The sequence below is a fragment of the Rhodamnia argentea genome, chromosome 10, assembly GCF_020921035.1.
Source record: "Rhodamnia argentea isolate NSW1041297 chromosome 10, ASM2092103v1, whole genome shotgun sequence".
NCBI lineage: Eukaryota > Viridiplantae > Streptophyta > Magnoliopsida > Myrtales > Myrtaceae > Rhodamnia > Rhodamnia argentea.
Window position 1 is genome coordinate 22,816,798 of NC_063159.1, and position 18,679 is coordinate 22,835,476.

The following is an 18,679-nucleotide window of genomic DNA, read 5'->3' on the forward strand; positions in this document are numbered from 1 at the left end:
GAAAAGGCATGAGAGTGGCGAGTTTATTTATAGGGCTTTGGTTCCATCTCGCAGGTTTGACCAATGAGAGAAGAGGACGCACGAGCCTCACGCGCCTCGTCGCTGGAAAAGATCTGTACTCGCCCACTTCTTTGAGCGAGTCCGTCCGTGGCCAGTAGTAAGTAGCGCGGAGGAAAATGTCGTAAACTACGAGTCTGGATTTAAATTTGGGTAAAATGACAAAATATTATGTCCGGTGTTTAGCAATGTCTTTTAAGCTAGATAAACTCGAATATATCTGAATAAAATGGCGGATAAGAAATCCGAATCAGGGGTGAAATAAATTCGGATTGGGTAACTTTATTTTAAATAATGCAACGAATTTATTCCAACGATAGAGAGTGAGTTTCGCCGCCCACAGTGCACCTCCATGACGGTCGATTATCGTTTCTTCCGACCACCGTGCAATCGTGATCGCCTCCGACCACTGCCCATCGTCATTGTCGTCCAGCCGATCGTACTCCAACGACTAAGGGTGTAAAGAAGAAGTTAAACATCACATGGCCGTCACCATCTAGGAACTCAAATCTCGTCCTTCGCGTCATCATCCATGACAAAGGCGTGTCCGTCCTCATTACTCACTACCCTAGTGATGTCCACTAGTGGATCTCCATCCGGTCATCCACCTCCTACCGCCCTTCACTACCCAAATCATCGGCTTCAATGTCAAGTGGCAACCGAGCTTTGCGCTTGGCATTAACGTCGATCGCCTCATCTACTAGATTGTCGCTGCTACTACCTCCTCCGGTCACTCGGCATCCCAAGGCTCGTTTTTGTCGTTGTTCGAATCGCCTTTGATATAATGAAACCGAGAAAAGATTACGGGGTTGGAGGTAAAAAGGAGATGGCGGTTGATATAGCGAAATTGGCGACGAACAAGATGAACCGAATGGAGTTGAATAGAACGGGTTTCGGATGCTGGATAGGGAGCTCAAGTGGTGATATCGCAGGAGATTGCACTAGGCACGTGAGATTTTCAAAATATTTTCAAAGATTTTTTATCCTATTTTGGATCGCACCATATATGTAAGGGGGTTTTTCGAAATCCGAAGGATGTAAGGAGGATTTATAATCCCACCTTATCCTACCCAATCCAAATCCAAATCTGAACAACTAAACACGGCCCAAGATTTATGGGAAGAGCGAAGAAGAAGCTCAAGAGTGGCACACTATGAAGAGAGCTAGGCAATGAAACTAGACGAAAGGATCATCAATCTCTCTATCAACTTATGGGCCTGCTGCTGGAAGGTAGACTCAAGTCAACTTTGGTTGGCGACTACTAGATAGGCAAGTATCGTAGCCTCCCGTGCTTGAAGTCATGTACGGGAGGATTCGGCTTCCTACAAGTGGACATGTGCTTCGCACGGTGTCTAGTAACCGACATGTCCACTAGTACCCCTAGTTACTAAACACTATTTTTATCCTATATTAGATTGCACCAATATGTGAGGGGATTTTTTGAAATTCGAAGCATATATGGAGGATTTCTAATTACATTTTTTCCTATCCAATCCCCATCCAAATCCAAATCCGAACGACTAAAAGCAGCCCAAGAGTTATGGTAAGAGCGAAGAAGAAGCTCAGGAGTTGCTCGCTATGAAAGAGCTAGGCAATGATACTAGACAAAGGGATCGCCAATTTCGACTCAATCAAACAACTGAGCCAGGCAGGTGAGCCAACTTGGATACTTGATTTCCTAAATTGAAGCTTAATTGGAAGAATTTTCGATCCCTAAATGTGAGCCATTTGGCTCGACAAAATTTGAAGTTGAATCAACAGCTGAATAAGCAAATTCAGAATATCACGGCATGATGCAAACCATACAGAGACTTTCTTTTAGCAAATTTTAGGCTTGGTGCACGAGCCAGAAGGTCTAGTCTCCTGAAAAGTGTAATAATATACTATCATAATAGATAAATGGCTGAAGACTCTCTCTCTCTCTCTCTCTCTCTCTCTCTCTCTCTCTTCTCCATTTTTTATAGCCTCATAAATAACGAGATGTCAAGAATGGTGACCAACTAATTTGAGAATAAATTGAATGAAATGCATAGAATAAAGGCCTATTCGGTAACACTTCAAATTCTCTTATTTTTGTTCTTTCGTTACCCGAAACAAAAAAAGAACAGAAATATGTTCGGTAGCGTTAGTATTTATGCTTTCGAGAACAAAAATTGTTCTCGATGACAGATTTGGAACAAAAACAAATAAAAAAGATTATTTCTTTGTTAAGGGAACAAAAAAGAACAAGTCACGTCCCACTCTCTCACTCTCTCACCACGCTCGACCGAGAGAGATCTCCCCTTGCTCGCCCGGTTACTCATCGTCCGACATCCTCGTCGCACGACTCCGTAGTTCATTCGATGAGTTTCTATTTTCGGTTCCGCCGCCCTCATCGTTGAACCCTCTCCACTCATCGCCTTAAGGGAGGGTCATTCTCGCTGATCCGGGTGATGATGAAGAACCAAGTCTTGCTCGAGGGCGACGAGGGCCCTCATCCAGATCGATGAGGGCCGCTTGAGCAAGAGTGGCCCTTGCCCAAATCAAATTGAATCATTGCTTCTGAAATTAGATTTGTGAGGGATTGATGGGTCGTAAGCTACATTGTTGTTTTCCATGAAAAGAATACAAGCATATATGGGAAGCTATCCCTTGACCCTTTTCCTCTATTTCCCTTTTTGTAATCCCGCTTTGCACAACAATTAACTCATGGTCAATTATAAGATTTGGAGGTGGATTCTTTTCCATTTGCTAGGGGTTCCTCAGGAGCTTAGAAGAACAAGGAAAGTGAACCTGTCTTTGAGAGTTGCCATCTTAAGCAATTTGGTGATATCAGTAATAACAAGGCTTCTATAATCCTCTCAGAACCCGTACTCCAAAATATTAGCGGGGTTGTATCAAATGAAAATAAATCTCATTCTCGTAAGTTCTTCAATTATTTTTTATGTGAGGAGAAAATATTAGGTACCGTCGGGGAACCACATCAACAATACTCATCTCCACTCATCGTGCGACACGTGCTACACGGGCCCACCTTTTAGAAAAAGAAAATCTCTCTCTTCTCTCTTCATCCCCTCTCTCTTGAAGCCTGGTCCTAAGGATGAGCATGGTTCCGGGGTAGAACCGAGAACCGAAGAACCGAACCTATGGTTCCGGTTCAGGTTCAGGTTCTAGTAAACCGGGGTCCGGTTCTCGGTTCTTCCTTTTCGAGAACCGTTGGCTCCGGTTCCCAGTTCTCTATGGAACCAAACCGGAACCGGATCCGGAACCTATGAATATATAAACCCTAATTTAGGCTTTCTAGTTTCTATTTCTCTTTTCTCCCTACTCTGGGAAGATCTCCCATGCCCTTGAGTGGCCATCCCTCACCGTCAACAGCCTTGTCCGGCCCTTCGATGACGACCCTTCTCTTGCCATCAACCGCCTTGTCCTCAGCACCCACACCTCCGACAGCGTCCCCAACTTCCTCGTGCTTGGCAACATCCTCCTCCCCACCAAATCTGTTCATTCCAGCGAGATTTTACCAAGTTGGGTTTATCAGTTAATCTATAGCCTTGATTTCCTTTATATACGTGTCTCTGCTTCTTTGTTTCTATGCATTGTGTTTTTGCTGAGTTGAGCATAGCTTCTGCACTTGTGGGTATTTGGAAACTCCCTTAAATATTTTGATAAATACCAAGTTTGTGATTTTGCCTATTTTGCTAGCAATTGGTTCATCTCTATTCCAAGTCAACTAAAAAGTCCTAGGAGCTGCACTTACTTTGTTGTTTCGTTTGACCCTTTTCCAATTCTAGCCTTTTTCCTCTAGCTTTTGGTTCAATATTATTATGATTGTCTATCATTTTTTGGGATTTTTTTTGTTCTTTTCGGGTGCGCAGAAAATGTAAATGGTCATTTTGCTGATGGGTGGAATCGTCCTATCTGTAAATTCTGAACTTGTTTGGAAGATGCTGAATGAAAAGGAAATATCAATGTTCTTTGTTCCGGCAATGTCCCTCAATTGATGACGGCTTTTGACAATAAAGCAGAGTGTCCGATCTGATTGTCTTGCTTCCGGAGATTAACTCCAATAAACTTTGTACATCCGCAGCAACTTTTCTGCGGTGGAACGAAAAGTTTAAGAGAACTCCAGATACGCTTCCATGGCATGGCAGAGACAATTGACTGGTTTGTTTGATCGTTATGTACGAGTCCTCTCTTGAAACTAGGTTATGGGTTTGCTAGAAAGTCCCAACAGGCCGACGGCTTATTGATGTAGTAATGTACTGGCTTTTCTTTATCAACTGCTAATCACTCTACGATTAAAAATGATTATGTGGATGTTGGAGCTGTTTTTCTTAAGTGTTTTTGGTGAAATTGGCGGGTTTCCGGGTATCCTGCAACTGGACCTAGAACCCGTGACATGGTAGGTTCCGGGTTCCATAGTATTTATGGTAGATTCTAAGTTCCGAAAAATAAGGAACTTGTACTAGCTGATAGGTTTCGGGTTCTAGGTGGAACCTACCCATAACCTGGAATCGCTCACCTTTATTTGATCCCTTTTCCTTTCTTCGACCTCAAGCCCGAGCGATCGCCATTATGGGCCGCGGCGGAGAGCATGATTCGGAGTCTTCGGCAATGGGCTCGCCGCCGATTGATCCTTATCCCTTCATGCGCCTCACGAATATGGCCAAAGCCGAGCTCGAGTGGCCATGGTCGTGATGGCTATGAGTTGAGCTCAACCAACCAAGGCCGAGGCAACATAGCCGGTGGTTGGTGAATTGAAAGCTAAAGCTTGAGTGCAAGAGGTCATGGCACCAGCAAACTCGAGAGCCCTCGTCCCTCCCCCTTGTCGTCACCCTCAACTTCATCAAGGACTCGAGCAGTCCTCATCGCCGACATCGCCGAACGGATGGATGAACGATGCCGACGATGGCCATGGATGAGCCGTGAGTCGCTCGTCCCGAGCCGTGTGCCGATCGTCCATGGAAAGAGGGGTCGGGCGGAGGAGAGATGGGGGAGAGAGAGAAAGGGGGGTTGTGAAGAGAAAAATTTTTCTTGTTTTTTATTGGTGGGCCCCGTGCGACAAGTGTCACACGATGGTGGAGACGAGGATGACGTCGCCTTTACCCATTAGGTCCTCAATATTTTCTCGTGGTTAGAGAACTATCGGAGCCCCTCAGAAATAACAAGAGAAAAAGTCACAAAAACCTTAAACTATGCTCATTGTAATATATTTATCTCAATTTTTTATGACACAAAAAATTCCAAGCTTTTATCCACGTGACATATACAAAAAAACCCCAAAATTGTAGGCATGTGATACATTTCATATGTATACAAGTTTAGGGTTCTTGGGGTAAATGTGCACTTGTATAAATTTAAGGTAAATGTGTCATATTGGTAAAAGCTTGAAATTTTTTTCTATAAAAAAATTGAAGGTAAATGTGTGACAAAAGGCATAGTCTAGGATTTTTGGTGATTTTTTACAAAATGATGATAGATCAAAGGGCTTGATTGCAAAAAAGCGAAAGTTAGGGTACTCCATCGCAAGAATGTGAGTGAGATATGAATATTTACGCTTTTTCCGCCGAGAGGAGTGTCTTCGAGAAGAAGAAGATAAAGAGTGTCTGTCCACTCTCTGCCTCGGCGGCTCAGTTGCACCTAGAGAGAGAGAGAGAGGAAATGGAGAAGTACTTCGGGAATGCGTACCGGGGCGACCCGGGAGTGCCGCACGCCGACCCGGACAGGTTCGTGAACATATGGATCGGGTCCGCCGCTTTCTCCGCCCTCACCTGGTTCAACCCTTACATGTGGCAGCTCTCCAATCAATTCAAGTACCCTTCTCCTTCGCTTCTGCCTAGGGTTTGTCGTTGGTTGCCGGACTTATGTTTCTCATTACATCAACAGCTATTTTACCTCTGGAAGTGCTTGCAATGCGTCCCTTTTCTTCGTGTCCCGTTCTTTGTTGAATTGAGTCCACAAGCCGGAGAACCACTCTAGCTTAGGAATTCGATTGTTGAATGGGCGCTTCTGGTGTATGATTTCGTCGCGAGGAACTCTAGAAATGGTTGGGTCTCCAAGTTACCCTGCCCTGAAGGTCCCGTGTGTGTGTGTGTGTGTGTGTCGGAATTCAGCCCACAGGCATGAATATTTTTGGTTTAAAGAGAATTGGGCTCGTGTGGAACTGTCGAGATGGCGTCAGCAATTTGAGTGTTGGTCTGGATTTTGGGCAGCTCCTTAACTGCATAAATACTGGCTTCTACTACCTTTGCAGCCAAAGTTTTTGGAATTTGATCGAGCAAATAGTTACCTGGATGTGTCTTGTTGAGAGTGGAAACTGCATATCCGTGTTTCATTTCACGGCGTGGGACTATAGGTGGTTTGTGTCAGTGTTGCATATCTCCATTTGAATTTGTCATCTGCGCATGAAGATTGTGGTGAAGAGAACAAACTTGTTGCAATTAATGAGATAACAATTGTTGGCTTGATATTTTTTTCTGTTAGCGGCATTAGTATTAGACTGGCAGAGCTGAATTCAGAACTGCATCAAAATAGTAGTTACCACAAATCTTTGACGCGTCTTTCAATGCTAGTACTTCCTTAGTTTGCTTCCTTTGATGCTTGTATGTTTGGACCAAATTACAGTCGAAGGCAATGTGCATTGGTGTAGGGAAGAACCGACTTGCTTGACATGTTGGAGATCATAGTTTCAGCATTTGTTAGATGTAGATGCTGGTGGGTCATGGGTCATGACTCACGACGTCTAGCCACTTCCAATCTTTATTTGCCACATTTTTGTTTTAGTTATCTTTTCTCCATGCTCCAATGATGTCTTTTTTTTTTTTTTTTTGGAGTACCATTGCTGCTTGAGGAATTTGAGCTTCTATGTTCTGATAATAAACATGATTAATCACAATTTTTTTATAATTTTGACTATCATAGGTGGCGCATTGTTGCAGCTTCACTTGATTGAACGTACTTTTTAACTGCTGCTTATTCAGCGTAAGGTTCCTGAAGCAGTGTGCATTGAAAAATTGAATGGACATCAGCTGTCATCCAGAGTTTCCTAGGCTATCTAATAATTGATGTACTTTAGCAACCTTTACAATGACTCAACAAGTTTATTAAGTTAAACGGAGCACCATCAAGCATTCTAAACAGATGTTGAGGTCTGCGTCCTAGCTTGGCACGGTGGAGTTGAACCCCAGCATTGAGCCAAAATGGGGGATAAAATTAAACAGTCGTTAAGGTCTGCGTCCTAGCTTTCTATGCAGACTTATGTTTGACCTTCCTGAGTCACTTGTCTGCTTTTAGGCTCATACAATTCTCAATCATTGATCTGGCTGAGTTGTGCACTATATCATAGTACCGTTAAACCATGATAGCTGGTTGTTGATTTTCTATATACATTCATGTATCATGGTGGAGAGCATCTAGTTTTAACCTTTTAACACCTTCTTCATACACAATCAATTCTGTTTGGCATAGCCAAAGTGTTGAACCTGCTTTGTTCAAAACTGATCCCAATCTGGTGCTGAGTTATCTACACTCGCTGATTTATGTCATACTTAATCCTGAAATGACTGAGCATGATCTATCTTTTAGTCTAACTGCACTGCAGAAGACCATGGTGTATGAGTTTGTGCATGTTACTGCCTTCTTGTACCATGCAAGGTTATTCCAGATTATTTAGGTTATTGAAAGTCAGCTTCAAGAAATGCTCGTCTCTCATCAATGGATATCTCTTTTAATCTTCATTACTGTGTTTGGTGATTCACGCCACATGTTTTATGGATTTTATTGTGCAGCTGGCATGACAAAGCCATGATGTTCGAGCACTATCACTGGAAGAAAGCCAAGGCTAAGAATCAGCCATATAAATTCAAGGTACACCCCTATAATTTCAAGCAGCATATAAATCTTATTTTCCTTTTGTCTATGAGGCCTCTTCAATTCAGGGTGCTGATGGTTTTTTCTCTTCTCTTGATTAAAGCGCCTTTTGGATATTGTAACTGGTAATGAATGTTTCTGTTGTTGCAGTGGAATGAGTACATGGACAAGGACCACAGGGACTCATACTATTTCAACTGGCCTGTTTACTTCCCATAGGATTTATCACTCTATGCGGTAGCCTTTGGGTACTGACCTTACTCAAATGACTTGAGTTTGTACAAGAGTTTGCTCTTGTTTCTCATGGTTCTCTTCCTTTTACCTTGTCTATTCCGGGTTCGAATGTTTCAGCAAAAACAAAACGTTGGCTTCTTATGATGCCATGAATTGGATGGATGCACATGAATTGGCAGCTTTAAGCAACTTTTGCGATGTCCGGAGTGCTTCTCATCTTAGAGTGCTTGCGCCGTTTGCCCTATAAGTACTATTTTGGCCATTTCATTTGGTCCATGGAACACTTGTCCTTTTGTATTGCTCGTACTGATTCCGTATTTTAGGAAACTTAAAAGTTATTCAACCGCAATAACCATGCCAAGTACAATTTTTACTCAAGACTTTGCTACTTTAGGACTTTTAGTTGAAATGCATCATTCCGAAATAGTAGTACTTGCTCTCCAATCTCAATAGTTAGTGATGCATTTAAGTATGATGATATTGAGCTACGCAACTCTTTATGTGGATCATTATTATCATTAGCTTTCTTAGTCATTACATTGCGATGAGCCATAAGGATTTTTGGTAAAGCAAACAATAGCAAATTGGCTAATATTGATGTACTTGTACATGGTCCATTGTTGCCCATGGTCGTCGTCACCACCCGCTAGCTCTTACCAAGCCCTCCTGGAAGGATTGTTGGACGAGGAGGAGGGGATGGTCGACGGAGGGTGGTGGCGACGAAGCAGCATGCTACGTCCTAAGGAGGGGAAGAGTGAGTATGTTAGGGTTTAGATTTTTTGCGAGATTTCCCACAAGAGTATGAGAGCATTTTTATGGTACAGTCTCTCATGGTCGACCCCTTTACTTGGAGTACTACAAGCTCGGACTTCAATCGCTTGTACACATTTTTCAAATGTCCCAAACATTATTGAAAAATCCAAAATTTTCATTCAAGAAAAGGGTTTAGTGCGAATTTTTCCGACCATGGAGAGGAACTCTTACAAGAGTGTTTTGGCGATGACTTTATATTGTTGAGGTGAAATAAATGAGATAGGGAGGTTGTCTTTGTAGGTACACGAGCTCTAACTTACAACCGCATCTCGATGTGACTGGAGAATTCGTTTCCTAATCTTCCTAACTTGTCTCCTTAAATATAAGATGCTTTATAATGTAAGCGTACAATTTTTCATATCATATCCTTGAATAGATTTTATTGCATATTAGGTTTTTTTTTTTATTATTATCGGGCTAAGGTTTTTAATATGTTATTACAGTTTTATTCCAAAATTACCAGCTTACAATCTGTTTGCTTACATGGTAATTCCTATTATCGTCGAAAGACTTGACTAAAATATTGCATGACCCTACTTCATGTAATAATATCTATTACTGCTAAGCTGTCAAAACTGTTCTCGGGATGTTTTCGGGATGATTGCCAAAAAAAGTCCTTATTCATTTGCAATTGCACAAATTCAATTCTAAATTTTTTTTTGTTAATTCAGTCTTAAATCTTTTGCATGTGTGTCAATTCAGTCATTCTGGCCAATTTTAGCTGAAAATCGGCGACGTGGTATGACCAGTGCTGACGTGGCAATTTTTGATATTGTTTTAATTTTTTAATTTTATTTAATTTTATTTTTTCTTTCTCTTTCTTTTATTATCGCTCTTCTTTCTTAGCCAGTCACCATTGGCCAAAGGTGTGGGCCGACGAGGTCCGGCCTTGCCCAGCCACTAGCGAGGTTGACCTCGCCTAATGCTAGGGGTAGCGAGGTCAGCTCGCAAATGGTCGGGTAAAAAATTTAAAAAATATTTAAATATTATTGAAAATTGCTATGTCAAGATCAATCGTGTCACGTCGGCGATTTTTGGTCAAATTGGCCGAGAGGACAGAGGTGACACAAATGCAAAACGTTTAAGATTTAATTGGCACAAATGCAGAAGGTTTATGGCTGAATTAGAAAAAAAAAGGTCAAGATTAAGTTAACGCAATTACAATAGGTTTATGATTTTTTTGATAATTTTTTTGATATTTTTTTACCTTGTTTGAGAAAAAGGAGCCCAGTGTTTACGCCCGACTTGGTAAGTTAGAAAGGGTCGGGATAGAACTAAATTGGTCCAATTTGGGCTCGAGCTCGGATTCTTTTACTTTATATTGAACAAACAAAGTAACGTATTAGTTTTGTTTTATTTTGTGATGTTATTAAAATATTAACACTTTATAATCTACAAATTGCATTGAGACCCCATTTATTTCGCGGAAAACAACTTTCAAGAATATGTTTTGCGGATTTTTTGGGATTTGTTTCTCAAAAAATAAGCTAGTTAAGGAAAATATTTTCTACCATAAAAAAATCTCCTTCAAAAAAGGGGAAATATTTTTCCTCTTTTTGATAAGAGGAAAAGATTTTCCCTCATATTTCTTTCCTTCACTCCTTCACATACCTTTTCCTTTTCATTATTTATAATTTTATTTTTGATTTTTCTTATTTCGTATAGTTTGTTTAGTTTTCTTTATTTTCTCTCTTTTTTTACTTCCTCTGCTAGTTGCCGACCACAAGCGAGGCTCGATCGAGGCCGAGCCTCACCCGTAGCTAGTCGTAAGCAGCCGCCATGGTCGGCGACCGGTTGATGAAGAAAATAAAGAAGAAAGAAGAAAACAAGAAGAGAACAAAAATAAAAAAATAAGATTAATAAAAAAGTCATAAATAAAAAATGATAAAAAAAAATTGGACTCTTTCTTCAAAGAAAAATTATCCAAATTACAAACGATCGTGCAACTAGGATGAGCGGGTCCATGTCAACAATTTTTTACCATAAGATGATGTAGAAAGTCAAATTAGATTTTTCGCACCAAATGATGGAAAATATTTTTTAATTCATTTTCGGGTCTCAACCATACACTAGAAAATATAGTCATTTTTTTTTTCTAAAAATTCACTTCTTGAATAACATTTTCTAGAATGACTCATTTTTTGTGAAACAAACGGAGCCTAAAATAAATGAATTTTGTGCACCTTTACTTCAATAGGATGGAGTTACGGAGGTCATAACTCATAAGTATAATCCTTAGAACTCTTTCAACTTCGATCCAAAGGAGGCCATTTCCAGTTTGAAAAATTGTCTTTACATGTTTTCTGTCACTTTAGATAATTCGACTCTTTCCACCACATCTTTTCTCATTTATTTAAAATATTATCTATTTATCTCGAATAAATGACTTATCTGTTATAATTCATAATTTGTATTTTTCTATGCAAAATTTCAAATAAAGGTCCGAAGTGCTTTAATTTTCTCAAATAATGGCCCGAAATGAACTTTGTTTTAAATAAGAGCCTGAATTATCATAGCATGTTGCAAATAAGGGTTTGAAATGGCTATAAAATATAAAAAAAGGCTTGACATAAAGGGCATTTTCATCATTTTCCCTTTTTGATTTTTATTTTTTTCCTTATTCTATTTTTTCAATTTTTTTTTTAAAAAGCAAGCCCACCACCCCACCGCCAAGGGGAGGGGACGGCGAAGGCCGATAGGGTTGCCAGCGGTGACGGCAAGGGCACGCTAGCTCTTGCCAAAAGCAAGAGGAGGTCCGCCCTCTCCCAAATTTGAGCGAGGGCGGGAACCCTTGCCCGGGTCCCGACGAGGTTGTTGGTCCTCCCCCGGTCAGGGCGGAGGCCAGCAAACCCGGCCTAGATTCGTGAGAAGGCCCGCTATCCCTTGCCTCTAGTCGCGAGGGTCGCCGGCCCTCCCGCATATGTATATGGATTTTTTATTATTATTTAAAATAGAAAAAAGAAAAGACAAATTAAAAAGAAAAAAATCAAATAAAAAGAAATGATGAAAATGCCCTTGAGGCCAAGCCTTTTTTTGAGATTTCAACACCACTTCGGGCTCTTATTTGAAGCAAAGTTCACTTTAAATCTTTTTTTAACAAAATGATAGCACTTCATATCTTTATTTGAAACATAGTTCATTTCGGGCCTTTGTTTGAAAAATGAAGACACTTCAAATCCTTATTTGAAAATTTTTCCTTTTTTCTATATAATTTCAAGCCAATCTAAGCCGTTTTAGGCATGAGATCTTTGGGTACTTGCTTGAACAAATAAGAAGTCAGTTATTTCAACTATATCGAATAATTTTTCAAATTGGTCAAGGCTATCATCTATTTTTTTTTTTTGGGTCAAAATGGCTATCATCTAGTTTACCACCACTTATTTGTGGTGATAGTCATGGCATCATTGAATTTACTTAGTAATGTGCAAAATATGAATGTTATTACAGTAGTTAATATTCAGAAAGATTTTCATAATGTCATGAAAATCCAGTAATGGAGATTTACGCTCACAATTGGCTAATAAAATAATATTTCCTATTAGATATATTGGGTCTTGATAATATTCCTTTCGTATTACGCATATTATTCACGGCATCAAATAATATAATTGGTATTATGGTACTGAAATGAAATAGCTTAGTAAATCTCACAGTACCATTCTATCATCGCATAAACGTCATGAGTCTTAGTTTACAATTGTATTTCAAGAATAAGTATCAAATCACTGTTAAATTAATTATATAGATGTCAATTCAATTATAATTTTTTTAATTTTGATAATGTAATATTATATTATAATTTCACGCAATTTTTTTTTTTGGGATTGAATGAGCACAGATTTATGAATCCGTAATCTTGCCCTTTTCCGTTTGCTGTAACCATTAAGTGGCTAACCGTAAAACACGAAAACGTCCGCGCGCGACGTCAGCGAACGCCGAAAGGACAAACCCAGAAGGCGAGACCTCTACAGAGGAGAGCTCTCTCGTCCTATCCAGAATCCTGTCCGAAAGCGAAGTCCATGGCGTTTCTCCGCCTTCATTCCTCATCTCCCACTTCTGTAAATCTCCTCCCATCTCTGCACACACGAACCACCACTTCGTCATCGTCGTCGTCGTCGTCTCACGTCTCAATACGAACATCATCCACGCGCAAATCGTCCAGCTTGAGCGCTGCAATCTCTGATCTCGGTTCGAAGTCTCTGAATTTCCTGCTCTCAGGCACTCTCGCTCTCGGACTATCTCTCACGGGTCAGTAGACGCGGAACCCCCGTTCGAAAGTTGGGCCAGTCTTTCTATTTGACTGCATTGTGTGCAAGTGGCTCTGTTTTCTTTTTCTCTTTTTTCTAGCCCGTCTGTTTGATGAAACTTCCCTTGTTGGTCTACGTAGCAGAAACTGGTCTTTTTTATTTTTATTTTTTGTTTACTCTGGATAGTAAGGGAGATTCTGAAAATGGAAGAGCACACATGTTTGTAGGAGTTGTTGGGTTTGCGGAGGCGAAAGTCGGGGTTAACAAGCCAGAATTGCTTCCTAAAGAGTACACTCCGGTTATCGATGTTGCCGGACTCCTCTCCGATGGTCAGGTGCGTGCGCGTTAATGCATGCTCCGGGTGTGCGTGTTTGTGTATGTGAATGCATCAGTCCCTTATCGGGAGGTGTATTTTGTACTAATTTTGGATTGTTATGGTATAGATGAATTACCTCATGAAAGGTACTTCATTTGATAATTATGGGTAGTGTGATGTCGTCATGCTGTGTGATGTCAGTGGTGGTGCACTGGTGCTATCTACACTCATACTTTGGGAAAACATGGACTTACCGGAAAGAATTATCCTGTTTGGTTCCATCAAAAAGTCTGATCGACTTGACATCATGAGCTCTCAGCAGCTAGAAGTCTGAAAAGTCTGACGGTGCAATTGAAGGGGCTCAAGTTTCACAGAAAAAACCTACACAAATTACTTAATCCACGGGTCGTTTGGTTCATGTGCAGGAGATAAGATTGGCACAAGAGATTGCTGACATTGAAAAGGATACTGGATTTAAGTTGAGAGTTCTAGCCCAGAATTACCCTAATACACCAGGTTCCCTACACTTCTGAGAGATTGAATAGTTCGTTTATTCGTTCTGTGACGTCCCGGCATTCTTGTGTTTCAGTTTCTTCGTCAAATCATCTTGTTGAATATATTGAGATCATCGAGGGTTGAATTTTACTACTTATTACAGGGTTGGCAATTAAAGATTTCTGGAGTGTGGATGATCGAACAATTGTCTTTGTAGCTGACCCAACATTTGGTAATCTAGTGGGATGTTTTCTTTGGAATAGTTGTGATAATTAAATCATCAAGCTGATTGAGTTTTTGCAACAGGTAACATCATAAATTTCAATGTGGGAGCTTCTGTTGATTTAGACATTCCGCGTAGCTTTTGGAGTCGTTTGGCTGGAAAATATGGAAATATGTTTTACTGGAAAGAGAAGGTAAATACTTTGCACCTTTTGGACTTGTCTCACCTCCTTGAATGTGAGCTTTTTACATTCCCCAGTAGAGATGAATTTAAAGAACATTGTGACTAAAACAGGGAGAAGACGCGTCTATTGAAGCTGCTGTGGTGGCGATATCTAATTGCTTGAGGGAACCTGTGGGTCCATATAACTGTTCTGAGGTAAAATAATGTACATGATCAACAGATCCTACAAACCAGATTTTCCTTTTCATGTGGTGGCAAATTTTTGTTCTTTTATGTATTTTATCTACAGAATCATGTACTTAAGATGCTTTTCAGTTCGACAGGGAGATGGAAGTGAAAACTTTAGTAGTGTTTGACTTCGGGACAGGAAACTGGTTATGCGAGGTGTCGCATGAGGATGAATTAGGGATAGATACAGATCTTTTGCATGTGAAAACAGTTGAGGGAAATTCAATGATACTTGATGTGAGAGAGCTAAGGTTATACAACAAAGCATGAGTACTGTGTATGTGGACTACCAAACCAGAGAGCTGAATAAATAAAACAGTACACCAACACATTTTTTATTTATATCTGAGGCCAGCAGTAACCTATTATGATATCAAATCCACATCCACCTATATGGCAGAGTTCAACCCCCCTTGACAGGAGCAAGTGACAGCAGACAACCATTTTAGTCACTCTGATCTGGCCAAGTGTAATGCAGGGGCCAAGTGTCCTTACTTGCAGCGACACCCGAAATGAAAACTTTCATCTGACTCTTCTTATTTCCTCCTTTCTAGCGGAATTTTAACTTCTATTTGTCAACCTAATGACTTAGGAAATGCTTCTTTGACTTAGAGACGTGTCTACACTGCATCTTTGGTTATCAACAGCATTCTCAAGCACAATTTCTCCTAATCCATATTCTCAAGCACGACTGATCTATCCCATGATGGAGCCTGCATTAGGGTTCTCGTCACTAAAAATGTCAGGGGCAATGGTGGATTGAACCACTGATATGACGCGTCCTGACTTAATGTAACCTTGGTAAGCTTCCGTACTGTAATTCCCGCTGTGGACTTCCCCATGATTGCAATATGTGATAGGATGAGGTAGTGATCAGTGGTTGTCTCTTTGGTTTACATTCTTGGTGAGCTTCTTTGTTCTTTTTTCTTGCCATAATCTCCGGCAAATGGAATGATTTGTACAAGTTAGACCCTTCGTCACCGCTTTGTGGAAAATCATTGTTCAGCCACACAAAGAAAATATTATGCTGCGAATGCCACTTTCTATTGTAACAGCAAATAGAAGTATGTATAAACCCCAGAACATATCTACTGTGCTTGTTGGAATAGTAGAAATTCCCTTTCCTTTAAGAAGGAATAGTAGGGTAGTGACAATTATGATAGAAAATCGAAATGTTAAAGCGGCTTGATAGGACCCTGTACCTAGAGCTAACATCATATAATGCACCACCAAGACCAGCCTTATCAACCTTGTCTTTAATCTCTTTATCAACTCCTTTTCTTGTGGAAACCACTTCAACGGTCCTCATGATCTTGTCTTTGAGGTAAGACACGACTTCTTTCATTTCCTCTTCCCCTGTCACTGATACTTGATCATTGCTTGCAGCTATAGCCACCGATTCAACTCCTGCTATTTACAATAGACTCCTTCATATACTGAATGCTAATAATGTCGGCAGAAAATGGTTAGTGCATGAGATCGGAAAGGCGCAGGCTACTGAGTACTGGCACTAAAAAATAACTTTGAGTCAATGCACTATGTTCATTGTAGAATTCCTTTCGTTGTTGTTTGTAATCTACTTATATGCTTGTAGAGTACCTCTACTCTGACATTTGCATTAAGACTGATCAATACGAATGATGGGTTGCACTATATTGGCCCACCCCCACTTGATAAGAAGTCATGTGCGTTGATGAATAATGGAGTAAAAAACAAAAATTTCTTTACCTAGTTGGGAGAAGTAGAAGCCTAAAAGAATCATATTATGTCAATCTATTGGTTTTTCAACATACATGTGTCCTTTATATAATTTTGTGCATATCGTGACCAAATTAGCTAAGATTGTTTCTACCTAGATTTCTTGGCAGTAACTTGGGACAATCATGTGCATTTAGTTGGAATAGTTAAATTTAAATAAGCCCCAAATCTCAAGCATTGACTGAAGATTGCCCATTTTACCTTTATACCTTGAATTGCACCGTTTGTATTTTCTGTATGCAGCCATCACAATGCAGTCTGGTCTTGAGAACCGGGGTGCTTGCTCTCTGGAGCCACCCACCCATGCACAGTTAAATTTCTCGTTCACCAAAAAGTAATAATGATAATAGCAATACTTTAATCATGCGAGCTTTTTTAGAATCTCGGAAAATAAGTAGAAGAGTAACAATGATTATACAAGTCCTCCTAAGGCTATGCTTGATTTCATCTGCTTGTAAGAATATTACCTCTGTGACTCTGTCTCATTCTTTTTCTGGTTGAACGGGCTCTCTTTTAAATATGATTTCTTGTTGCCGCCACCCTGAGGAGAGGATACCACATACTTATTAGTCCTTTCCTCCTCATTTCTTTCTTTTAAGTTCCCTTTGTCTTTTGTGATGACTGGTGGTTCCCTTGGAATACCATCAATATAGATGTCCTTCGTGCCTGGTGGAAGCTCAACCAGATTTGGCCGGTTTTGGTTTTACATTGAAAGATCTAGGCTTCTAAGCAAATGTTCACTAGACATTTGAGCAACTTTTGGTGTATCCTTTCCTGTTAATTCCTACCATGGTTGCTGTTTAGCCTGGCAGGAGTGACCAGCTGGTCACATTTCTCGTTCTTGTGCTCTTGCTACTCCTGGAACCTCTCTTTTGTCTTTATTGGGTTCCCTTTAACTCCTGCTGATTTCCTAGTGACATTTTCAACCTTAATGTCTTCAGTACCTGATGAACAGAGCCAAGAAATAGGAGGAAAGCTGGTGTGAGATTTGAGAGTCCATGTTTTCATGTGCATAGCCAAATGGGTCTTGCCATGTAAAGATGGGTATTGTCTCTCGGGCGTTTTACTCTTTACTTAGCTGAAACAAACAGCTTATTTTATTTTATTTTTTTTGTCAACTTCAGGGCAAGAATTTTAGTTGTAGCCTTGATTTAGCTGGTAATATGGGTTTTTGCAATTCTGAATTTGTGATTTCATTAAAAAAAGGAACATATAAACATATACGTGTCATACTTTATAATACAATTTTTGGCTTACTATTTGTAGTTTCACTTAAAGTCAAGCTTTTGAGGGACAGTTTGGGCAACTTCTCTGCTTTGGCCTTTATAGGTTGCAGACTTGAAGCTTCATATAATCTTAACTAGGAGCTCCGATTCAATACACCAAAAGAAAGGAAGAGCAGACAAACTTAGGCATTTCCTTGTGATTCCTCCCTTGGCTGCTTTTAGGCTGGGCAGGGGATGTAGCTGATCATACTTCTTATGCTTTTGTTCCTGGCTTCTCTCTTCTGCTTTTGCTTTGTTCAGTCTCAACAACTGCTTATTTCTTGGAGAGAGTGTCAATATTCAAGTCCTCGGTGCCCGATGGACCAAATCCAAGAGCATGTAGAAAATAAGCTCTTTAAGACATAAGATTGAGAGTCAGGTTTGGACAAATTATGTTGCGAATTGGATGCTGCATAACGTTTAGAACATACGTTGAGAATAGGCACTCATAGAAAAAAGGAGAAAAATGTGTGGGAATTTCTCCAAGTTTTAGGATCATGATCGTTTAATCCACCAGGTGATGATGAATCGATGATGGAGCATTTTTGGATTGGCATTAGCTGCTTGTATCACATGAAATATACTAGCGACATACCCAGGCAACATGGACATGGGTTAACACACTATCTTTATCAATTAGCTAATAAGGGCGCACATGGTAACACTTCTCTCCAAAAAATCAACTTCCGGTCAAAAATTGATTTCTCCACTTTTCCTCAAAAGTATAAGTTGATTTTTCTACTTCTGCTCCGGATTGACTTCTGATCAGAAAAATTCGTTTGGTAACGGATGAAAATTTCTATTTTTGAAACATTATTAACAAAATTTTCGGCGATGATGGTCGGCGGCGGCGGCGGTCGGTAGTGGCGGCGTTGGTCTGCGACGACGGTGGTCGATGGCCGGTGGCGGTTGCGGCGGTGGTGGGCGGCGGCGGTGGGCGGCCGGTGGCGGTGGTCGGCGACGGCGGTGTTGTCGGCGGTGGGCGGCCGCCGAGCAACGTCGTCGGCGG

General features: G+C 40.6%; 2 protein-coding genes across 2 annotated transcripts; both read left to right on the forward strand.

The window, feature by feature from the left end:
• Positions 1-5,589: 5,589 nt before the first annotated feature.
• On the forward strand, positions 5,590-8,338 carry LOC115735108. The gene is made up of 3 exons (XM_030666196.2): positions 5,590-5,852; positions 7,827-7,905; positions 8,059-8,338. The coding sequence occupies exons 1-3, from the start codon at positions 5,701-5,703 to the stop codon at positions 8,125-8,127; spliced, it is 300 nt and encodes a 99-aa protein (XP_030522056.1). The 5' UTR covers positions 5,590-5,700; the 3' UTR covers positions 8,128-8,338.
• Positions 8,339-12,899: 4,561 nt separating this feature from the next.
• Positions 12,900-17,619, forward strand: LOC115735104 (thylakoid lumenal 15.0 kDa protein 2, chloroplastic). Its single transcript, XM_048271693.1, has 7 exons — positions 12,900-13,203; positions 13,430-13,536; positions 13,944-14,034; positions 14,177-14,245; positions 14,320-14,429; positions 14,531-14,614; positions 17,361-17,619. The coding sequence occupies exons 1-7, from the start codon at positions 12,975-12,977 to the stop codon at positions 17,388-17,390; spliced, it is 720 nt and encodes a 239-aa protein (XP_048127650.1). The 5' UTR covers positions 12,900-12,974; the 3' UTR covers positions 17,391-17,619.
• The last annotated feature ends 1,060 nt before the right edge of the window (positions 17,620-18,679 follow it).